General features: G+C 34.3%; 1 protein-coding gene across 1 annotated transcript in view; it reads right to left on the reverse strand.

The window, feature by feature from the left end:
- LOC149427005 (neuropeptide Y receptor type 1-like) overlaps positions 1-18,640 on the reverse strand; it is a 245,641-nt gene extending 227,001 nt beyond the window's left edge. The window contains exons 1-2 of the mRNA XM_089635168.1: positions 18,523-18,640; positions 14,453-14,655 (exon numbers count right to left, since the gene is read on the reverse strand). Coding sequence (XP_089491294.1) covers positions 14,453-14,655; positions 18,523-18,640 — 321 coding nt within the window. The remainder of the gene's footprint in view (positions 1-14,452; positions 14,656-18,522) is intronic.
- Between the last annotated feature and the right edge of the window lie 306 nt (positions 18,641-18,946).

The following is an 18,946-nucleotide window of genomic DNA, read 5'->3' on the forward strand; positions in this document are numbered from 1 at the left end:
CTGCATTTTTGTAGCTGGTTATAAGCAAGTGGGGAGTTTGAGTTTTTTATTCCGCTTCCGTATATAGCAACCTCTTTTGAGGGTTGCAGGATAAGGGAAGGTTAACGCGGAAGGGTATGGTTAGTAATGACTAACTTGGTTATTCAAAAATAGAAACTAAACCTTTTTCGAGCAACATTTTATTTCTGAAGGGTTCTATTAAACCATTGAAAGCAGTTATTCACACGAAATAAAGTATATCTCCTTTGAACACGACTTTCAAGCGTAACTAAAACCTCTGGCGACAGATGGCGTTGTATTTATACGTGAAAATATGTCGGCAGTAAAACAGTCAGAGGCGTGTCGGGCTTGACTTTGGTGATCTCTTCAACGGTTTGGTTTAATCACATCGGTTTTAATTTTATTCGATTTATAATGCAAAAAAAACAAAAAATATAATTTATCACAGTTATTTTTTTTCAAAATTTAAAACCACTTTCCAACACCTCATTTTTTATGGATTCTTCGGTTTGTAAAACTTCATTATTAATCGGAAAAAATCATTGCATTTTTGTAGGTGGTTGTAAGCAAGTTGGAAGTGTGAGTGATTTATTCCGTTTCCGTATATGGAAACCCCTTTTTAGGTTTTTAACCCCTAAGTTTTACGAACGTACCATTAATTATGCTATTCAGAGCCATTTTTCCTGTACTAATATGCTGCATTCAAAATATGTTTTTTTTTCGGTGTCCATGTAAGCTAAAAAAAATTCTATGCAAAGATAGCACGATATTTATGGCCACTGATTGACGAGAAAGCTACGTGGCTTAAAACAGCGAAAACGCCAATTTTCAAATAAAAAAAAACAAACACGTGTAACTCATTTAAGCGCTTGTGACGGTTTGAAGAGTGGGAAAGGCGGGAGCAGTGAGCGGGGGAGAATCGTGGCTGCTGCGGCCCCGCAAGCTTCACTCGGCCGGCGAATCTGCTGCAACCCACGCGTGTGCCTCTGACGTCATATGCCCACGCAGCCGTAGCGTGCACGTGGCCCGCTATGTGTTGATATGTATGGCAGCTCATAGTGAACGAAGCTACGTGTGAAACGTAGCCGTGCGCAGTTATCTGTGACCTGCTTTACTGGCTCCCTAACACGTATCATAAATCCATCGTGATTTACTACTCTGTCCTTTCATATCGACATTTATTTGCGATGACAGAATTCACCATCAAAGTCAACATTAATGTCGACTGAAAAAAGGTAGAAGGGATTCCCCATTTTAAGCTACTTAGTTTTATTCTACATGGTAAAATCGCAACCTTGAAAAAGGAAAGTAGTGTCAGGACGGGTAATTTCACAGAATTTGAACAATTCATAAAATTACAAATGTGATTTTCAAGTTCTGTGTAGGTTCTATTCAAGTTCTTTTATTGTTTCAGTGTTGTGAAGCAACTGGACAATAATGATATAACTCGTCCTAAGATTGGGTTGTTTTAAACTCTCGTCACATTTGATGGCGATCAAATCGTTAGCGCTATAATGTTTTGTTAAAACGGGATCGGCGTTTAACGTTAACGGTTTAAACTCCAATAGTTCAAAATTACACTGATCGATGATATTATGGTTAATAAAATTTGACGAAGTATTTAAAAAATCAAATTCAGACTAATTAAAAAAAAATGCGCTCCTTGTCGTGAGAATCGTCAAATAAATAGTAATGGTTTTAGCTATGTTTGGTTTTCAGAACTTCCTCTTCCGTTTCTACTCCCCTTTCTTGGCGGCTTTCACACCCAGTGGGTACTATTCCCCAATGTCATAGTTCCAATGGATCTGGACAGTTGGGAATTTGACTCAGCATATTATGGGACTTTATTTAGCAGATTATCTTTGAAGCAGACTTTGACTCAGCAGATGATCTTATTTTAAGCATATGATTAGAATCGACATGATGGCAAATGAAAACAAATAGATGGAGGAAATTCTGCAATCGAATGATATAACAGAAATTACGGAAAATGCAAAAGTATGTTCCGAGTATTTTAAATCAGAATTAATATTTAAGATCCAAGTGAAAGATACAAGATTCTGAAGAAGTCGTAGATATTTAAGAAATGTGATTTATAAATCATTTTTCTCTAGGAATGTATTTAAATGGTTATTATCTTTTCCAGATTGATTATTTTACCACAAAAATCATCGACAAACTAATATCAATGACGAAGATAGTTGCCGACATCAGGATTTTCCCCTTTCGCGTAATAGAAGAAGTAATGTAATAGAAGTAATGTAATGTAAATAGAAGTAATGTAATCGATTTTTTGCAGGAAATGTTCAGTTGGCTGGTCACTAGAGTTAGGATCAGCTGAGTGATGCAGTCTGGGATCTCGGACTAATCCCCCAGAGGTTCGGCCAATCTGGAATTCCTGTATTGCAAGCAAGCAACTACTAGAATAATTCATAGTACATCGAACACTCGATACCTTTCTAGAGCAGCGAGATTTACATCTTGTACGTACGAGAATTATTTCGTAAACTCATCGAGATCCTTCAACTGCTCGAGAACGTACTATGTAGCCAGCCAAAATATTCCTGTTCCGGCTGTCAATAACGAGGGACCATATACAAGATTGCACGCATCGTTACTGAGTTAGTCGTTAGCCAAACCGCATAAACTACAGGGGGGGCCACCACATCACTGACTCTGCACAGCGCCACGGGTACGCTCCCGCCATTGTCCATACCTTGACGCCATTCGCATCACCCTTCAAGATTCACAGCATTTTAGGCTTTCTTACTACACACTGCAGTATCTGAAAGACCCATGGTCTTCACCAGTGCTGGACACCACCCACTATTCCAGTCTCCACGCGGTGTAGAGCCACTGAATTCATAGCCATGACCACTCCACCACCTTTCATCTCCGCTCCATCTGGTGTTGACCATAGACCTGGAGGATTTGCCGTCCACTACGTCCACCGACTTGGCGTCAACCTTCGGTCAGGGGAATCCGCCACCGATTAAATCCACAACTTCCACTTCGAGCATCGGTCCGGACTTCACTGACTCAGTAAGCGATCCGATACAAAACTTCATTTTTCACTTTTGACTACTCTTCACCATCCCTAAATAAGTATTTAGTAATACAAGAGGGTAAAATAGCGTGTAACTGGGAATAATCTATTTATCTTATTTAAGTTGGACCTAAGGGGCACTTTCCAAGTAAAACTCCGACTATATCCGCCCACCTAATCACTAAAATCAACACTGACCCATGTTATCAAAGGAGTTAAATACCAATATATGAAATAATTATTCAGAATCGCTCCGTGGTGAAACGATATTATTTGTGGTTGATTTCCACTGAAGACCAAAAATACGTTAACTTTATTACCATCACTTCGTGATATAATGTAAACTAATAATATTTTGTTGAGAAAAAACCAACAAAAAACTGTTAGACAGATCTAACAAATAGCTATAAAAATTTATTTAAGAGAATGTCAAAAAATAGTGTGATATCCCTAACACTTTATTAACCTTATTAATTTAAAAAATTTGCTATTCTCACCATCGCAGTTGATGGCGTGGGTTCTGCTGACGTCACAACCTACCCTACCGTACCGATATTTTATTTTCATTATTTAAGAATGATTAATAAATTCTAGATTTAATAATTACACAAATTATATTCTTAAATAAAAAATATGTAAGGAGAGGAAGATAATGCAAAAGAGGCAGATTAAAAATGTATATTTACCAAACTTAGCATTTTCAAGAAGTTAGATTTTGAATGGTTGGTTCTCATCAGGTCAATAATAAATTCCAGTAATTTAAAAAAAATAAGTAATTTAAAAAAATGTATATAAATCACGAATGTTCCCCTTCTAACAACAACATTTTTTTTAAAAGGTTGATTAAATATTTTGCATTTTTCAAAGTCCGCCAAAACGATCGAAATCTGATGGAGTACGCGCGACGTCATACGTATCTCGTTTAACAGTAACACTGTATGATCTGTATGAAATAAAATTCATTTGAAATATTGTGCAAGATTTACAAAAAAATGAATTCTTTTTAAATCATTTGTAAACCTGTGCCCGAGGATACGCAGCGTAACTTGGCACAAAATTGTGCGCATTGCATGCGGCTAACCTGTGAGGTAGCGGCTTAAGTGCTGTCGGAACCCGCCGACCAAAGATATTAGAAGAACGAGATATGCTATGTTGGCCGCCGGACCGTAGCCGGAGTACTACCTAATTAGGGTACTTTGAACGGTATCGGGACGTGTACGCACAGAAATCTGTTCTATGTATTAGTGCGGATACCTTAGCGTAAGCGAAGGTGTCCATTAGTATTGGTGAACGAAACCGGCGACACTCGGCAAAACAATTCCACACAGTATGAACTGCTCATAGCACATCTCGTTCTTTTAATATCTTTGCCGCCGACCGATTACAGGGCGTTTGAATATCTTACGGGCTTAATTGGTTTTTAAATGACGATTTATCAATTTTAGGTGCAATTAATCATAATAAAATCTAATCAGCGTTTGTTAATCTATCTATTTATCTCTTTATATGTAAAGAAAAATATAAATCTAAATATAAAATGGTTATTGGACCAACGGCGCCAACTGTTAGACAATATACAATTATTTATAAGCAGCGCCATCTATTGGACGTAAAAAACAACACGCGTTATTGTTTCACGCGATATTTTTGCAAAAATATATTTTTTAACACTAACTCCATGTTTTAAGGATCGAGGGTGTAAAATTTCATCAATCTCGGAATAAAAAAACAGATTTGCTTAAATATAGAACCAATCCAACTGCCACAGATACTTCTCTTTTTACAGATAGACCATATCATACCGGGTCGGCCAAATTTAGTTTTTAAATAATTACTACCATTCTTAAATAATTGCCTATAAATCATTAAAATAGATTTCTATTGCCCTATTTGTACTTTAAAACAAAAATAATTGTACTTTAAATTAGCTGCACGGCGTACTAGATAATAATTATTATACAATTTGATGAAAAGATTACACGCTTTGGTAGGGGTATAAAACAGGCAAACGGGTTGTAATTTCAGAAAATTCCTAAATATCAGAAATTTCTTACATTCAAGGCCCACATAAATTTTGAACGCAACCCACAGCATGGAACACCTGGAAGTACACGGTGCTAATATTGTTTTCGTTCTATTTGACGAACTGAAGTTTCCGGCGTTGCCCGGGCATTGGGCAGATTTCTGTTTATCTTTAATATCAAGTGTGCAAACCTTTATCAAAATTCTGCTTTAAGGGATGGTAAAACGGAAAGTGGGTAGTTTTTTTAACTCATGAAGACAGTGACCTTTCTATTGTTTTGAAGGTCAAGTGTGCACATTTCATCAATTTCGGACTAAGAATATAGATTTGTATAAAAAACAAGTCAACGCCGCTTGGCACTGACAGTCCTCTACGTCTAAATACATGTTTAAGATTTAAAATGTTCCCGAATCCAAAAAGAACCAATAATGAACTTAATAATAATAATAATAATTGGATAATTTGTAGAGCGCCGTTTTTGTGAAAAATCACCTCAAGGGCGCCCCAACTCGCAAATTACTTATTTGAATACATATTAGCATAAACCGGCATCTTTCACAGTTTTCAAGCAAGTACCTAAGCAAACAAATAATAACTTCCCTTTTAATGTTTTTACTAGGTTCCCACCAATGTAGAAAATTAAATAATGTGAAGATAAGTTAGTCATCAACATTAATTCATTTAAAGAAAATGTTCTTCTGAGAAAAATACGAAAAGTTTTGTACAAGTTTGTGATATAGCAAAAGTAAATTATTGTTTTAGCAGTAAAAACAAACTGCGAGAATTTAAAAGAATAACAGGATACTCATATACAATACACTTAATGCTATTTAACTCTAAGAGAACTTAAATAGCATTTAGTGTATTGTATAATAACAGGATACCCATATACAATACACTAAATGCTATTTAACTCTTAAGAGAACTTATTTTAGTAAAAAACTAAAGTCCGTTTTAAAGTTAGCATTGATTTAATTCACTGGTTCAAACAATAAATAGTAAAATAAATAAATCAATAATTAAAAGCTTGAAAAACATATGGCGCAGAATTTTAAATTTCATTCACGTGATAAATCTCGGAAAACTTTCAAAAAGTTCTGGTAATGCTTCTTCGAGAATTTGTAAATTTATTATTGGCATTCCTTTCAATATTATTTTCATATATACCCATCAAAACTTCATCTTAAATCTTACTTCATAATTTGTTGTGCCTGGTGTTGGTATAAACAATATCTTCAAATCAATATGTGAGAATCTGACTTCATCTACAAGGCTTAAGAAAGAGTGGAAACTTTTGTTGGGTTCAGTGAAGTAACCAATAGCTTAACTTTGCCAGGCTTGTAATTTTATTAGAAATATGCTAACTTTGGTAATCTTTATTAAAAGCAGTACAAATATTGCTAACATGTGCAGATGTAGTGGAGCAGTGATGTTTAAAAAGAGTTACTGACCGATGAATTTAAGTCGTGGTATTAATATTTACGAATATAAGTTATTTCACGTACAGCATTCCCTGAAAAGTTTCATTAAAAATTTGTATTTATTTTACGCCCTCGTTTAAGCAAACGTCTAAAATATAACTCAAATTTAATGTGGAAAATTCCAAATTATTCTTTTTATAACTCGATTGTGCCGATCGTTTCACTGAATTGTCGTTTGGGGGCATTTCTATCCAGTTCACGTGTCAACGGAATCTAATTAAATTCTACCATTTAGAAGCCCGTCGGTAACATCGTGTCCGCCATTCAAATTATATTATCAGTCAACTGCACAATACTTTCTATAAAAGATCTCAACTGTGGCCCTTGGCACACAGAAATAATAAATTATAACCAACAGAAGTAATTATAAACATCTAATTCTAATTTTAATTATCTCAGTTTGTGCAATATGACTCAATAATAATATTTCATTATTTTAAATTTGGTCGTGGAGTATAACGTGAAGTTACTGTTTTAGTAATGTCTCTTTTTATTACCCCGCTTTTCCGAAAAATTCATCAGAAGATTTAAAAAACTTTTTCACGAAGAAGCACAAATACATTAAATGTTGCTAGCTGAAAACGGTTCCTTTCAACTAAAAATATCTTATTTAAAAAACTGGGTAAACTTTTACGACTTCCATTCTTAAGTTATACGTTTATAGAACGACACTTTTATTCAACTTGAGGACCACAAGAAACGACTATTAAATTTGCTGGAGAAGGAAAATAGTGCTATTTTAATATAAATTTCCTAAATATTATGTACGCGTAAAATCTTTCATTCAAGACTAACATGCCAATTTGGAAATGGATCAAAGTGACTTTTGCCTGGTTTGCCGATAACTATTGACTTTTATATTGATTCTGCCCGTTGGTGTACGAAATAAGGAACTTCAATTTTTAATTTTTTTTTTTAGTTTGTAACCTCTTAACTTAAATACCAGTAAATATATTTTTTTAATTGCAATGGTTAGTTTTAAAAGTTAAATTTTTCGGGTCACCCCAAATTGCACCAAATCAATGGTGTGTATGTGTGACGTCAAATTATTAAATTATAATAAATTTCATTTGACAGGCATTGTATTCTGTATTGCGGCGTCGAGAGTTGGGGCGTTTTTTTCTCTTTAGTTTAACTACTTTTACTACTGAAGAACACGAGATTAAACGTCAGCATTTCGTCACTACTATTATTGTATAGTATCAAAATGCAAAAATACGTCTGTGACCGCACCTGACAAATAATTTATCAGTACTCCAAAATTTGTACTATTACAAAAAAAATAGTGGGACACCATCAAACTAACCAATAAAAAAACTGCTCCGTTATCACTTAGGTCAATTGCAATAGTTTTATTTAGGTGAGGTTTTTAATAAATGTTAACTTCAAATTTAACCTATGCTGTGAGTTAGTTGTATATATTAAATTATGTAAACGAATTACCAAATAAATATTATTCTAAAATGTAATCGCTCAATTGATTAACAAATATGGGAAGATTATCCGAATGTAATTTTCACGCACACGCAGAATAATGAACTCTGAAGAATAATGAAGTCAGAATCAACAGCTTCAGTCGAGCCAAACCGGTAAGCCGAGCAAACGTCACATCGATCAACTTCCGAAATTGCGGGTTTGTCCTGTATGAAGGATTTTACTCGTATACTAATAATTATAAAATTCTTATTAAATAGCACTATTTTCCCTATTCCTAGTCGTTGAATTGAACCAAGCTGTTGTTTAAAATTTTGCGTCTTAAAAATGGTAGTTTTATGTAAAAGTTTGATAAACATAGTTAAATTTAATGACGTTCGACAGTTTTTGCTGCTTCACCACACTTACCCCCTTACTAACAAATATATTTTTTTAATTTTACACAACTGATAAACCACCATTCATTATTGGTAGTTGTGTAAAATTGAACACACGTTTATTAGTAAGGCCCATATTATTTTTCTTACAATTAATATTTTTAGTATTTCTATGCTGTGTATATCTATCTATATGTATCAGTATATAATTATTTAGACAACTCTTCCCATTTGCATGTAATCATCCATCTACGAGTATGTATACACTACTTGAGATCGGGAGTTGGTAATTATTTTTATTAACGACTTAAGTTTTCTAACTTTTCGGATCGGATTAATGGCGGCATCAGTTGATAATTAGTCTGTAATAGGACTACATTGGTATATTGAGAACTCAGATATCCCAAAGTTGGTAGGTATGAAGGCAATCAATATGGAAAAATAATATTTGGAAAAGCATTTAAAAAATACGAATTTCCAGATCAAATTTAATATTATAAAAAATGCTTTACGCAGTCTTTTGATGATTAATTTAATTTCAATATACGAGGAGTTTGTCAGGGTCTCTCTAAATTTAATTAAATAATCATAGGATATCGATAAAAATCAGCTAAATGGAAATCTAAATGAATCTGTTAAAGGACCTCACATAAACTTCGCAACAAAAATGTTAATGAAGTAAGGAAACGTCAAGTAATTTTTTAAATCTTTAAATGTGAATACCGCACAAAGGTCCCAACTGCTCCCAACCACCTGGAAGCCAGTGGGACATGCCCAATTGGGGTATATTGAAAAGTTCAGCAAAGTTAGCCACCTAGTCAATGTAAGTTCAAAATTCAAAAAAATATTTATTGCACAAAAAGAGTACAAAGGGTATAGCTTATAGTTTACATCCTATTTCTTCCAGCTAACCCAACAAATACACATTATATTACATAACCCAATAATTAGATGTTAACAAATGCATGTAAATAAAAAATAAAAAAAAAACAGAGGTATTTAATTTATGTAAGGTATTCATTTAAGGTGTAGTGACATTTGCTTAAAAGAAATGTTTTTAGTGTTGATTTAAATTTAAGTATGTCGGTTATTTGTTTGATGCTACGTGGAAGGTTGTTATATAGGTACTTTAATGGTCATGTAGTGTGGTCCTTTTTGAAAAATAGTTTTGTTTGCTTTTGGGATTAATAAGTTTTCTGTGAACATATTTTTGTAGCCGTCTATTCAAAGCAAGGCTTGCTTGAATAATAAAGTGGATGCAGCAGAATTTCGAAACCAGAAACGGAACGTACTAACAGATTTACAGAAAGGTGAAATTCCAAGCGGTTGTGTTAAAACAGGACAGTCCACTATGACGGAGACGTCGAAGTGATGCGGTGGAAATCCAGGACCTCGGCTCAGCGCTTGTTCTATGGCAACTTGGTGGAGTTCAACACTCTTTTGAAAAGTGATATAAAGTCATTGAAAGTGATGAAAAATTACAAATAAAACTAACATAACTTAACTAAGTTTTTTTACATTACTTTCTATGACTTAATATCACTTTTCAAAAGTGTTTTGAATTGTCGTTTTCCTGAGTTGCCTGGTAAGGTTACCCAACAATCTAAAGGAATGAGAATCTATACTTAAATAGATTATGAACATTCGTTAACCCTAGATGGTTATAACTCGTCGAATCGACGACGCTCTCTTTCTCTTTCTCTCATAACTTTTTTGTGCTTGCTCAAATTGCGCTCTTTTTTTACACAATGTTAATTGCTGACGAGATCTTGCTGTGAGTGGAGGTGCGTGGTGTAAAAATTTTGCGAACATAGAGATTTACAGGTATGTACTCGTCGAACCGACGAGTTAACTTTATAACTTTATTGTGACTTTTTGAATTTTTATGGGCACTTATTTTTTAATTTAGTTTGTTTCCACTTTTTTATAAAAAATAAGTGTTATAATTTGTATAACATAAAAACTGTTTTTAAGCAGTTCTGATTAATTTCCGGTGAACATTTTGAATTTTAATTTATTTTAGAACTGCAATATGGGCAGCAAAAAAGCTCTCACGGAGTCTGACATGAACGGTTTTTATTGGATTGTGACGATGATTATCCCATTGATTCTGATATTTTCGGTCTTGAGGAAATCGATTTTAGCGACGACAACAATAACAGCAAAACTGCAGATCAGGCTGATGATATGGTCCCTGAATATGACGAGTTTTGTGGTGATGAAGATATGATTCCATCGGAAACAGATGATGACTTCTCGAATGAAGATGAAATTCCATTGAACGTTCTGCGCTCGTCAGCAAATATCATTACGTTATCGAAAACCAGACTTCGTGGTAAAAACTTTCATAAGTGGACAACCAAAAAAGGCAAATCACATCGCCGAGCAATGACATATGTCCATAAGGCAAGAGGGCCGTCCCGAGAGTGCAGAGCCATCGAAGATCCTCTTCAATGTTTTAAGTTATTTATTACGCCAGAAATTGTTGCTGAGATTGTACAATGGACAAATGTTGAGATCAAGAATCGTTGTAAACAAAACATCAATATAGAAACACAAATGCGTGAGACTGACGTGATCGAGATATATGCACTTATTGGACTTCTTGTTCTTACAGCTGTCAAAAAAGACAACCATTTAACAACAGAAGAGCTTTTTGATTCTACATTTTGCGGAACGCGCTACGTATCCACCATGACGAAAATGAGATTCAAATGTTTAATGTCATGCCTTCGTTTTGACGACAAATCTATAAGATCGACACTGGTTCAAGATAAATTTGCTCCTATACGAAAAATTTGATAGCTTTTTATCGACAAATGCCGCCAGAACTACGTGCCCGGATTATATTTAACCATTGATGAACAGCTTTTAGCTTTCCGAGGAAAATGATCTTTTCGCATGTACATACCGAATAAACCAGCAAAATATGGTTTGAAATTACTTATGATGTGTGATAGCGGTACAAAGTACATGATAGATGCTCTTCCATACCTTGGAAAAGGTTCTAACACAACAACAATGCCTCACGCAGAATACTACGTAAAAGAGCTGACAAAAACTGTTCATGGAACCAATCGAAACGTAACGATGGATAACTGGTTTACATCGGTTCCACTTGCAAAGTCATTGCTTCTTGAGCCATATAAATTGACAATTGTTGGCACTTTGCGGTCAAATAAACGAGAAATTCCGAAGGAGATGGGCAATGTGAAAGGACGGAAACCTAGAACTTCCATGTTTTGCTATGATAACAAACTGACATTGTTGTCTTATAAACCAAAACCGAATAAGTTTATTCATCTTTTATCAAGCTGCGATGAAGAAGGTACAATCAACGCAAACAACGGAAAACCCCACGTGGTTCAATTTTATAACCAAACAAAAGGCGGGGTTGACACTTTAGACCAAATGTGCAGCGTGATGTCCTGCTCTCGCAAAACCAACAGATGGCCGATGTGTCTCTTTTATGGAACTCTCAACATAACATTCGTAAATAGTTACGTAATATATACCCAAAACATGTTTTCAAAAGGGAAAAAACCAAAAAGCTGTCGCGAATTCTTAAAAGAGCTCCATGAATCGCTGGTGACGCCATTTTTGGAAAAAAGGCTGGAAATACCCAACTTGCGGTCCACCCTAAGGCATAATATTCAGCAAATTTTACCCAGTCCGCAATCAGAAATTGAAAATGTTGACGGAGAACCAAAGAAGCGCAAAATATGTCACTTCTGTCCATCAAGCAAGCGAAGAATGACAAAGTCTTTCTGCAGAAAATGCGCCAAGAGTGTGTGCGGTGAGCACAAAGTTGAACTTTGTGCCTCATGTGTTAAATGAGGTTTTTTACTATAGTTTTTTTTTTTAATATTCTTTTATATATTATATTCAAAGGCTGTGCATGAAATAAGGCATTTAACTTTAAGTTTTTTTTTATTCTGTATTTTAAAAAAGGTAGTTCCTTAAAAAAACTAACAAAGAGGCTGGAAACTAATGCAAAGATTAATGCGACAAAAAAAAATATTTTTCTATATTTTTTTTTTTACTCTTAAATAAAAAAACGTTACTAAAAATGATTTTGGTGTATTTTTGACTTGCATAGTTCGCATATAGGAATTTCTTAAAAACAAAGTTCGTCGATTCGACGAGTTATTACCTTAGTGTAGGGTAAAAATATAATAACCATCCAGGGTTAACTACAAATGTTATCCATCTAAATAAGGGATCGCACTAAGATGCTCACTAACCCGACGCGACGTGAGAACAAAAATGGTTACTAAATGGTACACAGAAGAAGAAATCTCACTTACAATTCACTGGTTAAGTTATTTATGACATAGTGATGTTTACCATAATTTATGCAGTGATTTCGTTTTTTTTATATCAGTACCCCACAGGGTATCAACTGTTCCCAACCGTCAAGAGCCAGTGAGACCACGACATCCCCAATTGGGGTATGTTGTATGTGGACGGTGGGGAAGTACTTGTATATTAAAATCTGGTCACCAAAGACGGCTAAGAATATTTCAAGCAACGCCAACGTTTCGATTATAAATGGCACTCTTTCACCAGGGCAACACTGAAAGAATTTACTACTGTACCAACGTACCACAAGTGTACTACATAAACCCAACTGATTCTAAACATTTCAGGAAGCAAGAAACAGCATAAGAAAAATGTGATCACTTTGCTTGGTCGGTGGGTTCGATATGCTATTGCATTTAACTCTGAAAACTCTAAAAAAATAGAGTTTTATTCTTCCAGACTTCACCACCCTCCTCAATTCTCGGCATCCCATCTAAGCTGCAAACTCAATTACTGGCCTTTTCCCATTAAAACTGCGACCGCCGTTGGTTTAGAGATGCTACGATATTACGAACGTTGAAGGTTTATAAAATTGGGTAATATTAGTAATATTTGAACAAATTCTGTTCGAAAACAATATTTTTCGTATAATTTATAATTGATAACAAAAAAGTTAAGTCTGTGGGTACACTAACTTAAATAAGATATTTGGGCAAGTAATGAATTCGGCGAATACATTTAGGGACATAATTTTCTACGCTAAATAATTTTCTACAAAGTTTGGTAGTGGACAGAGCCTCTTTAACTCATCCCCAAGCTCCAGCGGTTTACAGATAGATCATTCTATCTAGTATGTGTATATGGCGTACCTAAAGAATGATCACGGAAATATTTGCAATGCCAGCTAAGTAAATTTTACTTGATGAATTTGTGTTATTTCACAATTTATTAATTTGAAATAATATATAGTATACTTAAGGCACGTTCCAGAGTGGAAGATACTCCCGCCCTGGTGTAAGACCACAGTTCTGAACTGAAACTTTTCTTGAAATGGCTTTAGCCGTATTTGGTGACCAAAACTGAATAGCTAGGCACTCTCCCGCCTTCATCTTTCCCATCTCCTTCCCCTCGCTACTACTTCAGATTCACAACATACCCCAATTGGGAATGCCATAGTGTCACTGGCACCGGTTGGTTGGGAGCAGTTGGAACTCTTGTGCGAAATTCTCATCTAAAAATGGTGCTTTTGTGCTTAGGGATATTAATGGCGGTCATCCAGATTTCGTTTCATGGCCGGACATAATCATCAACAAGCTGGCAATGCAAATACTTCCGTCATCATTCTTTGGGTAAGCTACTCGTATACACACATACTAAATAGAATGATCTAGCTATTTAGAAAGCCATTTATTATGTAAACCGCTGGGGCTTGGGGATGAGTTAAGGAGGCTCTGTCAGTGTACGAGATACGAGTATCTCAAACAGAGAAATAAAATCCTATAAAAGTATAGATTGTTTGCACATTATGTATATATATAAATATATAAGCAGTGGAGGTCGTCATGATTAAATATCGTTTTGGGTAGTAATGGAAGATAGAACGAACCTCTGAATAATGGTAACGTTGTTACGGACTGATTTTGATTTTGATTTTGATCGTGCCGTTGCGTAAAATTTACATAATGAGAATCTCTCCATTTTTCCTTTCAAGTGCAGGCCCAGACACGAGCCTGAAGACAACGAATATAATAAGTTCTGTTAACACGAGGTATCAGATAAAGACTCTTACCTGAAATGGAATGGCGAACAGTCCAATGACAATGTCAGCCAACGCCAAGTTGGCAATGAAGCAGTTGGTGACATTCTGCATGCGGCGGGAGGTGGCCACTATCCACATGACCAAGGCATTCCCGACCACGGCCACCACGGAGATAGTTCCATAGAAGATGGACAACAGGACCACGAGAAAGAAGGGAACATCGTATAATGCTTCTGAAATATTAAAAACAAAAAAATGAAAATTACATACTTTGTTTACGCAACTATTTAATAAAAATTATCAAAATGTTATAAAAACTTTGGAATACATATAAGAATAGATAAATAATTCATCAGAGAAATCCGCTATCGAGTGAGATGTTCCCTCAATATTCCTGATGTTTAGTAACCCCCTTATTGGAAAATTATTAAAAACACATTTTGTTCTATTATTTAGGACGGGTTGTTTCGGGGAATTTGAACAATTCATCAAATTTCGACGTTCATTTACGGGTTCTGTGAAAGTCCTATTCAAATTCTGTTATAATATCATTATAGGCTAGTTGTTTGACAGAACTGAAATAAAAACAGAACTTAAAAATATCTTTCACAGAACTTGCAAATTAACTTTGAAATTTGAAGAATTGTTCAAGTTCTCCGAAACAACCCGTCCTTAATATCTTATAGGCATGAAAAAAAATATCACATTGTATCTTTAATTTCAGCTTAAGAATTCGTCGAGAGGTTTTTCCTCTATTTCAAACGAGTCGTGTTTTAATGGTGAACATCATTTTTTCCAAATTATTATCGTTTTGTTTTTTTTGTTTTTTAATTTTAGCGCGCTCCCTCTAACATTCTAATTTACACATATCCGTTTCGAACCATCTTTGAACGCTTACTACGAGGCTTAAAGAAGAGGTACGGAACCTGCGGCCCACGAAGCTTTTTGGTGTGGCCCGCGAGAACTTTCATATTCTGGATGTTGTTTTAATCAAAGTTATGGAGACCGAATTATGCCTTAAAATCAGTTTTGTCTTCCTAACAATGTGTTAAAATTCCAGTTACAAATTCATCTGCTGACGCATTTCAAAAGAAACCATTCGCACGTTCCAGTGAAGTTTAAATTCTAGTATCACACCACATGCTGCAAAATTCCGAGGAAAAACATTTGCTTCTTGCTTGCTTGGTGTGAATGCGGTGAGGTTGAGACCACTGCCGATGTAGTCAACGAATACCTTCATTCCCTGGCGGGATTGATGAAATCCTGGACTGGCTCGTAGACCTAGATATCCTCTTCTGACACCCCCCCTCCTCACAATAAACAATAAGAAGAAATACTTTTAAATAAAAAAATATATAACGAAAAGCGGTGATTAATTATCTAGTAAATAATTGGTTTTGAAACATGTTGATAATTTTTACTCAATAGTGGTGAAAGTAAAGTTTGTTGTTTTCATTTTAATTAAACGCCGCAAAGATTTCTCAATTTAAAAAAAAACACATATTGACCAATTTAAAGAAAAACAACTAAAGGTATTGGCCAATGTTAGTTAACCATCGTTTTAGTTATGCATAAATGGTTAAAGTAAACGGAATTATCCCACATTTTATCAACATTTGGGCAACATTACCGAAAAATTGGGCAAACTAACCGACTAAAAACAACACAATTTTCTGGGAAGGTAGGCAAACAGGGTAGGATACTTTATATGTTTCCTGATTCAGTATTGATAATATTTTCTTAAATCACCGTGAAATGTATCTATTGTCTGTCACTATGGGGAAACTAAACTTATTTCATCCGACACTTGACATGACCCAACTGAACTATTGATTCGCTAAAAATAGACGTGTTATCTGGGGATGATCCCTACCCTTTTGTCCTTTCGATTGTGCATCCTATTTATATTCTCTATATATTCTATGCGTGTCCGAATCACACTATTAGTTATGTAAACAGTAGACTTTGCGTCAAAAAGTGTGTTTCTATTATTTAATATATCTTTTTATTTTATTTTATTTATTTATTTATCAAAAGAAAGTACATATTACATATTGGATGCTTTGCCTGTCCAACTAGGAAAGTTTCCCGTTCTATATTCTATCAAAACAAAATTTCCTCTAAAATAATAAGATTTGTAAGAAAGTACTTAAATACCTACCTACTTAATAAAAAATTGTGTATTTTGTATAAAAAAATAAGGAATCATACAATTTGTCTCAAGGAACGTCACTATCTCAATCATAATTCTTTTTTGAAACATTCTTAAATTATAAATTCTTATAAATAAAATGCCAGTAAGAAAGTCCAAATTAACACCACTATTTCATATTTGAAAATATAATCATCCCTGAACCCTTAAAATGGTCACCATTTTGAAATGGAAACGGAATGCACAAACAAATTTATGGAAATTAATAAACTTGCTTCCCAATCTCAAAAGATTTTTTTAAATCTACACAAAGGCACAAAGGGTGTTAAAAACGTTGAAATATTTGCTTAGTACATAATTTTAGAGTGATAAGAAATGATGCTTAGGGGAGTACCAAACATTGCAAATTCAACACCGAGATATAATATTTTATTATTAAGTTTACGGCACTATATAGGAAACTTCAACCACTTACAAAACTAGGCAGGTGTCTTATTTTAAATCCACCCACTTAAAGGTTTCCCAAGGCTCCAAACAAATCATTTAGATTAACAAACAAAAACGTCCAGTCAAGGACCTTTCCAAAATCCTTTAAAACTACCATTTAACCCAGATAAGAAAATGTTTATATTCTAAGCACTTTAAAGGTAATACTAATTGAGTAATCTAGTGGCGCGTTCCTAACTAATATATTAAATGATCTGTTTCATAGATTATTTGAAAAGGATCAGTAAGAACATGCTTTATTTGCAACAGAACGCCCGATAGAAATAGAAACCCAATGTTAAATCAACTAAAATTTTCGTTATATTCTATATAGAATTGGCCTTCGAATAGAGCAATAATTATTTCGAACGAATTAGAATAAAGCAACAACAACGTTGCTTTCTAACAATTTATTTCAACGTTCAAACGGTTAGTTCTATGAAATAGATCACAGAATAAAACAGTTGAGATGCAAGCTTAATTAACGAAAGAGTTTGAGTTATTTTAAATTAAGGAATATTTATATTATATGTTGTTTAATTGACCAATATTTTTTAAGTCCAGTAAACTTTTATGTCGTAAATTTTTCATGTTTCAACAATAGTACCTAGTGAAATATGGGAAGCATTAATCTTGAATGCCATCCATTAAATTTGTTATTCTGAGACTGAGAGATGTTTTTTGTGAATATACGTGAATGAAAAATTCAAGATTTTAATTCATGACGATATTATCGTTCAGATACAAAATTATGGTACAATTTACCCTAATTCAGAGATTGCGGCTAAGTTTCTCATCTAGAGCGAAAAAAAAAACAAAGAAATAATACGTGTAAACTCAAATGATTGTCAAACTGACAATAGTGTGGCGAGGTTGGAACAAAAACCATCGTCTGTGCTCCTGAAGAAGGCAAAGTGCCGACTTCCGATTCCGGCAGTCATTTGTCTTATGAGTGAACAAAACTTAACTAAAATATTTGTTCTCTTTAAAATTAAGACTTAGAAAAAACTTATTAAATAAGAAGAAGAAGAAAATAATTCAATAAAATCTCAACGAAACATGAAACAGAACAAGATACATAAAAATAAAAAGGTAGTGGTCTGAACTAGAAATCGAACTCGGGATCTTTGTTCTGGTCGGTGTCCCATATAAATTAAAATCTGATATGTTTATCCGAGACTTTTTCTAGGTTACAAACAAATTATTTAGGAAAAATTGGTTGAAGATAATATTGTTAATTCTGAATTTGAAATATGAGATTGACAATAGGTCCCAATGGCCGGGTGGTTAGAGTCGTTGTCCCGGTAAGACAGAGATCCTGGGTTCGATTCCCAGTTGAGACCGTTACCTTTTTACTTTTCTGTGTCTTGTTCTGTTTCATGTTAAGTTTAGATTAATTAGTATTGTCTTCATCTTCAATGTAATGGCAACTAATATTTTTATCAGGTTAATTTATATTTACCTATGTCGTCGTATGGCCGTGGTATGTGAGTCTTGTTGGAGGTTAAACGGTTGAAGTTCTCGTCAGTCCAGTTTCCAAGAGGACCAATCTCTTCTAACGTTTTGTTGTCGAATTCCATTCTGAAAAATAAATTTAAAAAAATTATAGTGTAGTAGCAAAATAAACATCTAGAAATTCAAAACATCCGCGTGTTTATGCATGTTGATGAACGTGCGGATGTCCCTATTATTAATTAGCTATCCTCTTTATGTATTTTTTAAATACTAAAAAGTGCCATTCAAAACTATTTCAAGCAACAAAAATTTCCTAACTGAGGTGAGATTTTTCGTATAATATATATGTACGTATTAACGTATTTCTTTTACGTATTTCCCCCGACTATGAAATGAAACATGAAATATCCAAATGGCCCTTTGATGGTAAA

The sequence above is a fragment of the Hesperophylax consimilis genome, chromosome 1, assembly GCF_061612785.1.
Source record: "Hesperophylax consimilis isolate HC1 chromosome 1, BYU_Hcon_1.0, whole genome shotgun sequence".
Lineage (NCBI taxonomy): Eukaryota > Metazoa > Arthropoda > Insecta > Trichoptera > Limnephilidae > Hesperophylax > Hesperophylax consimilis.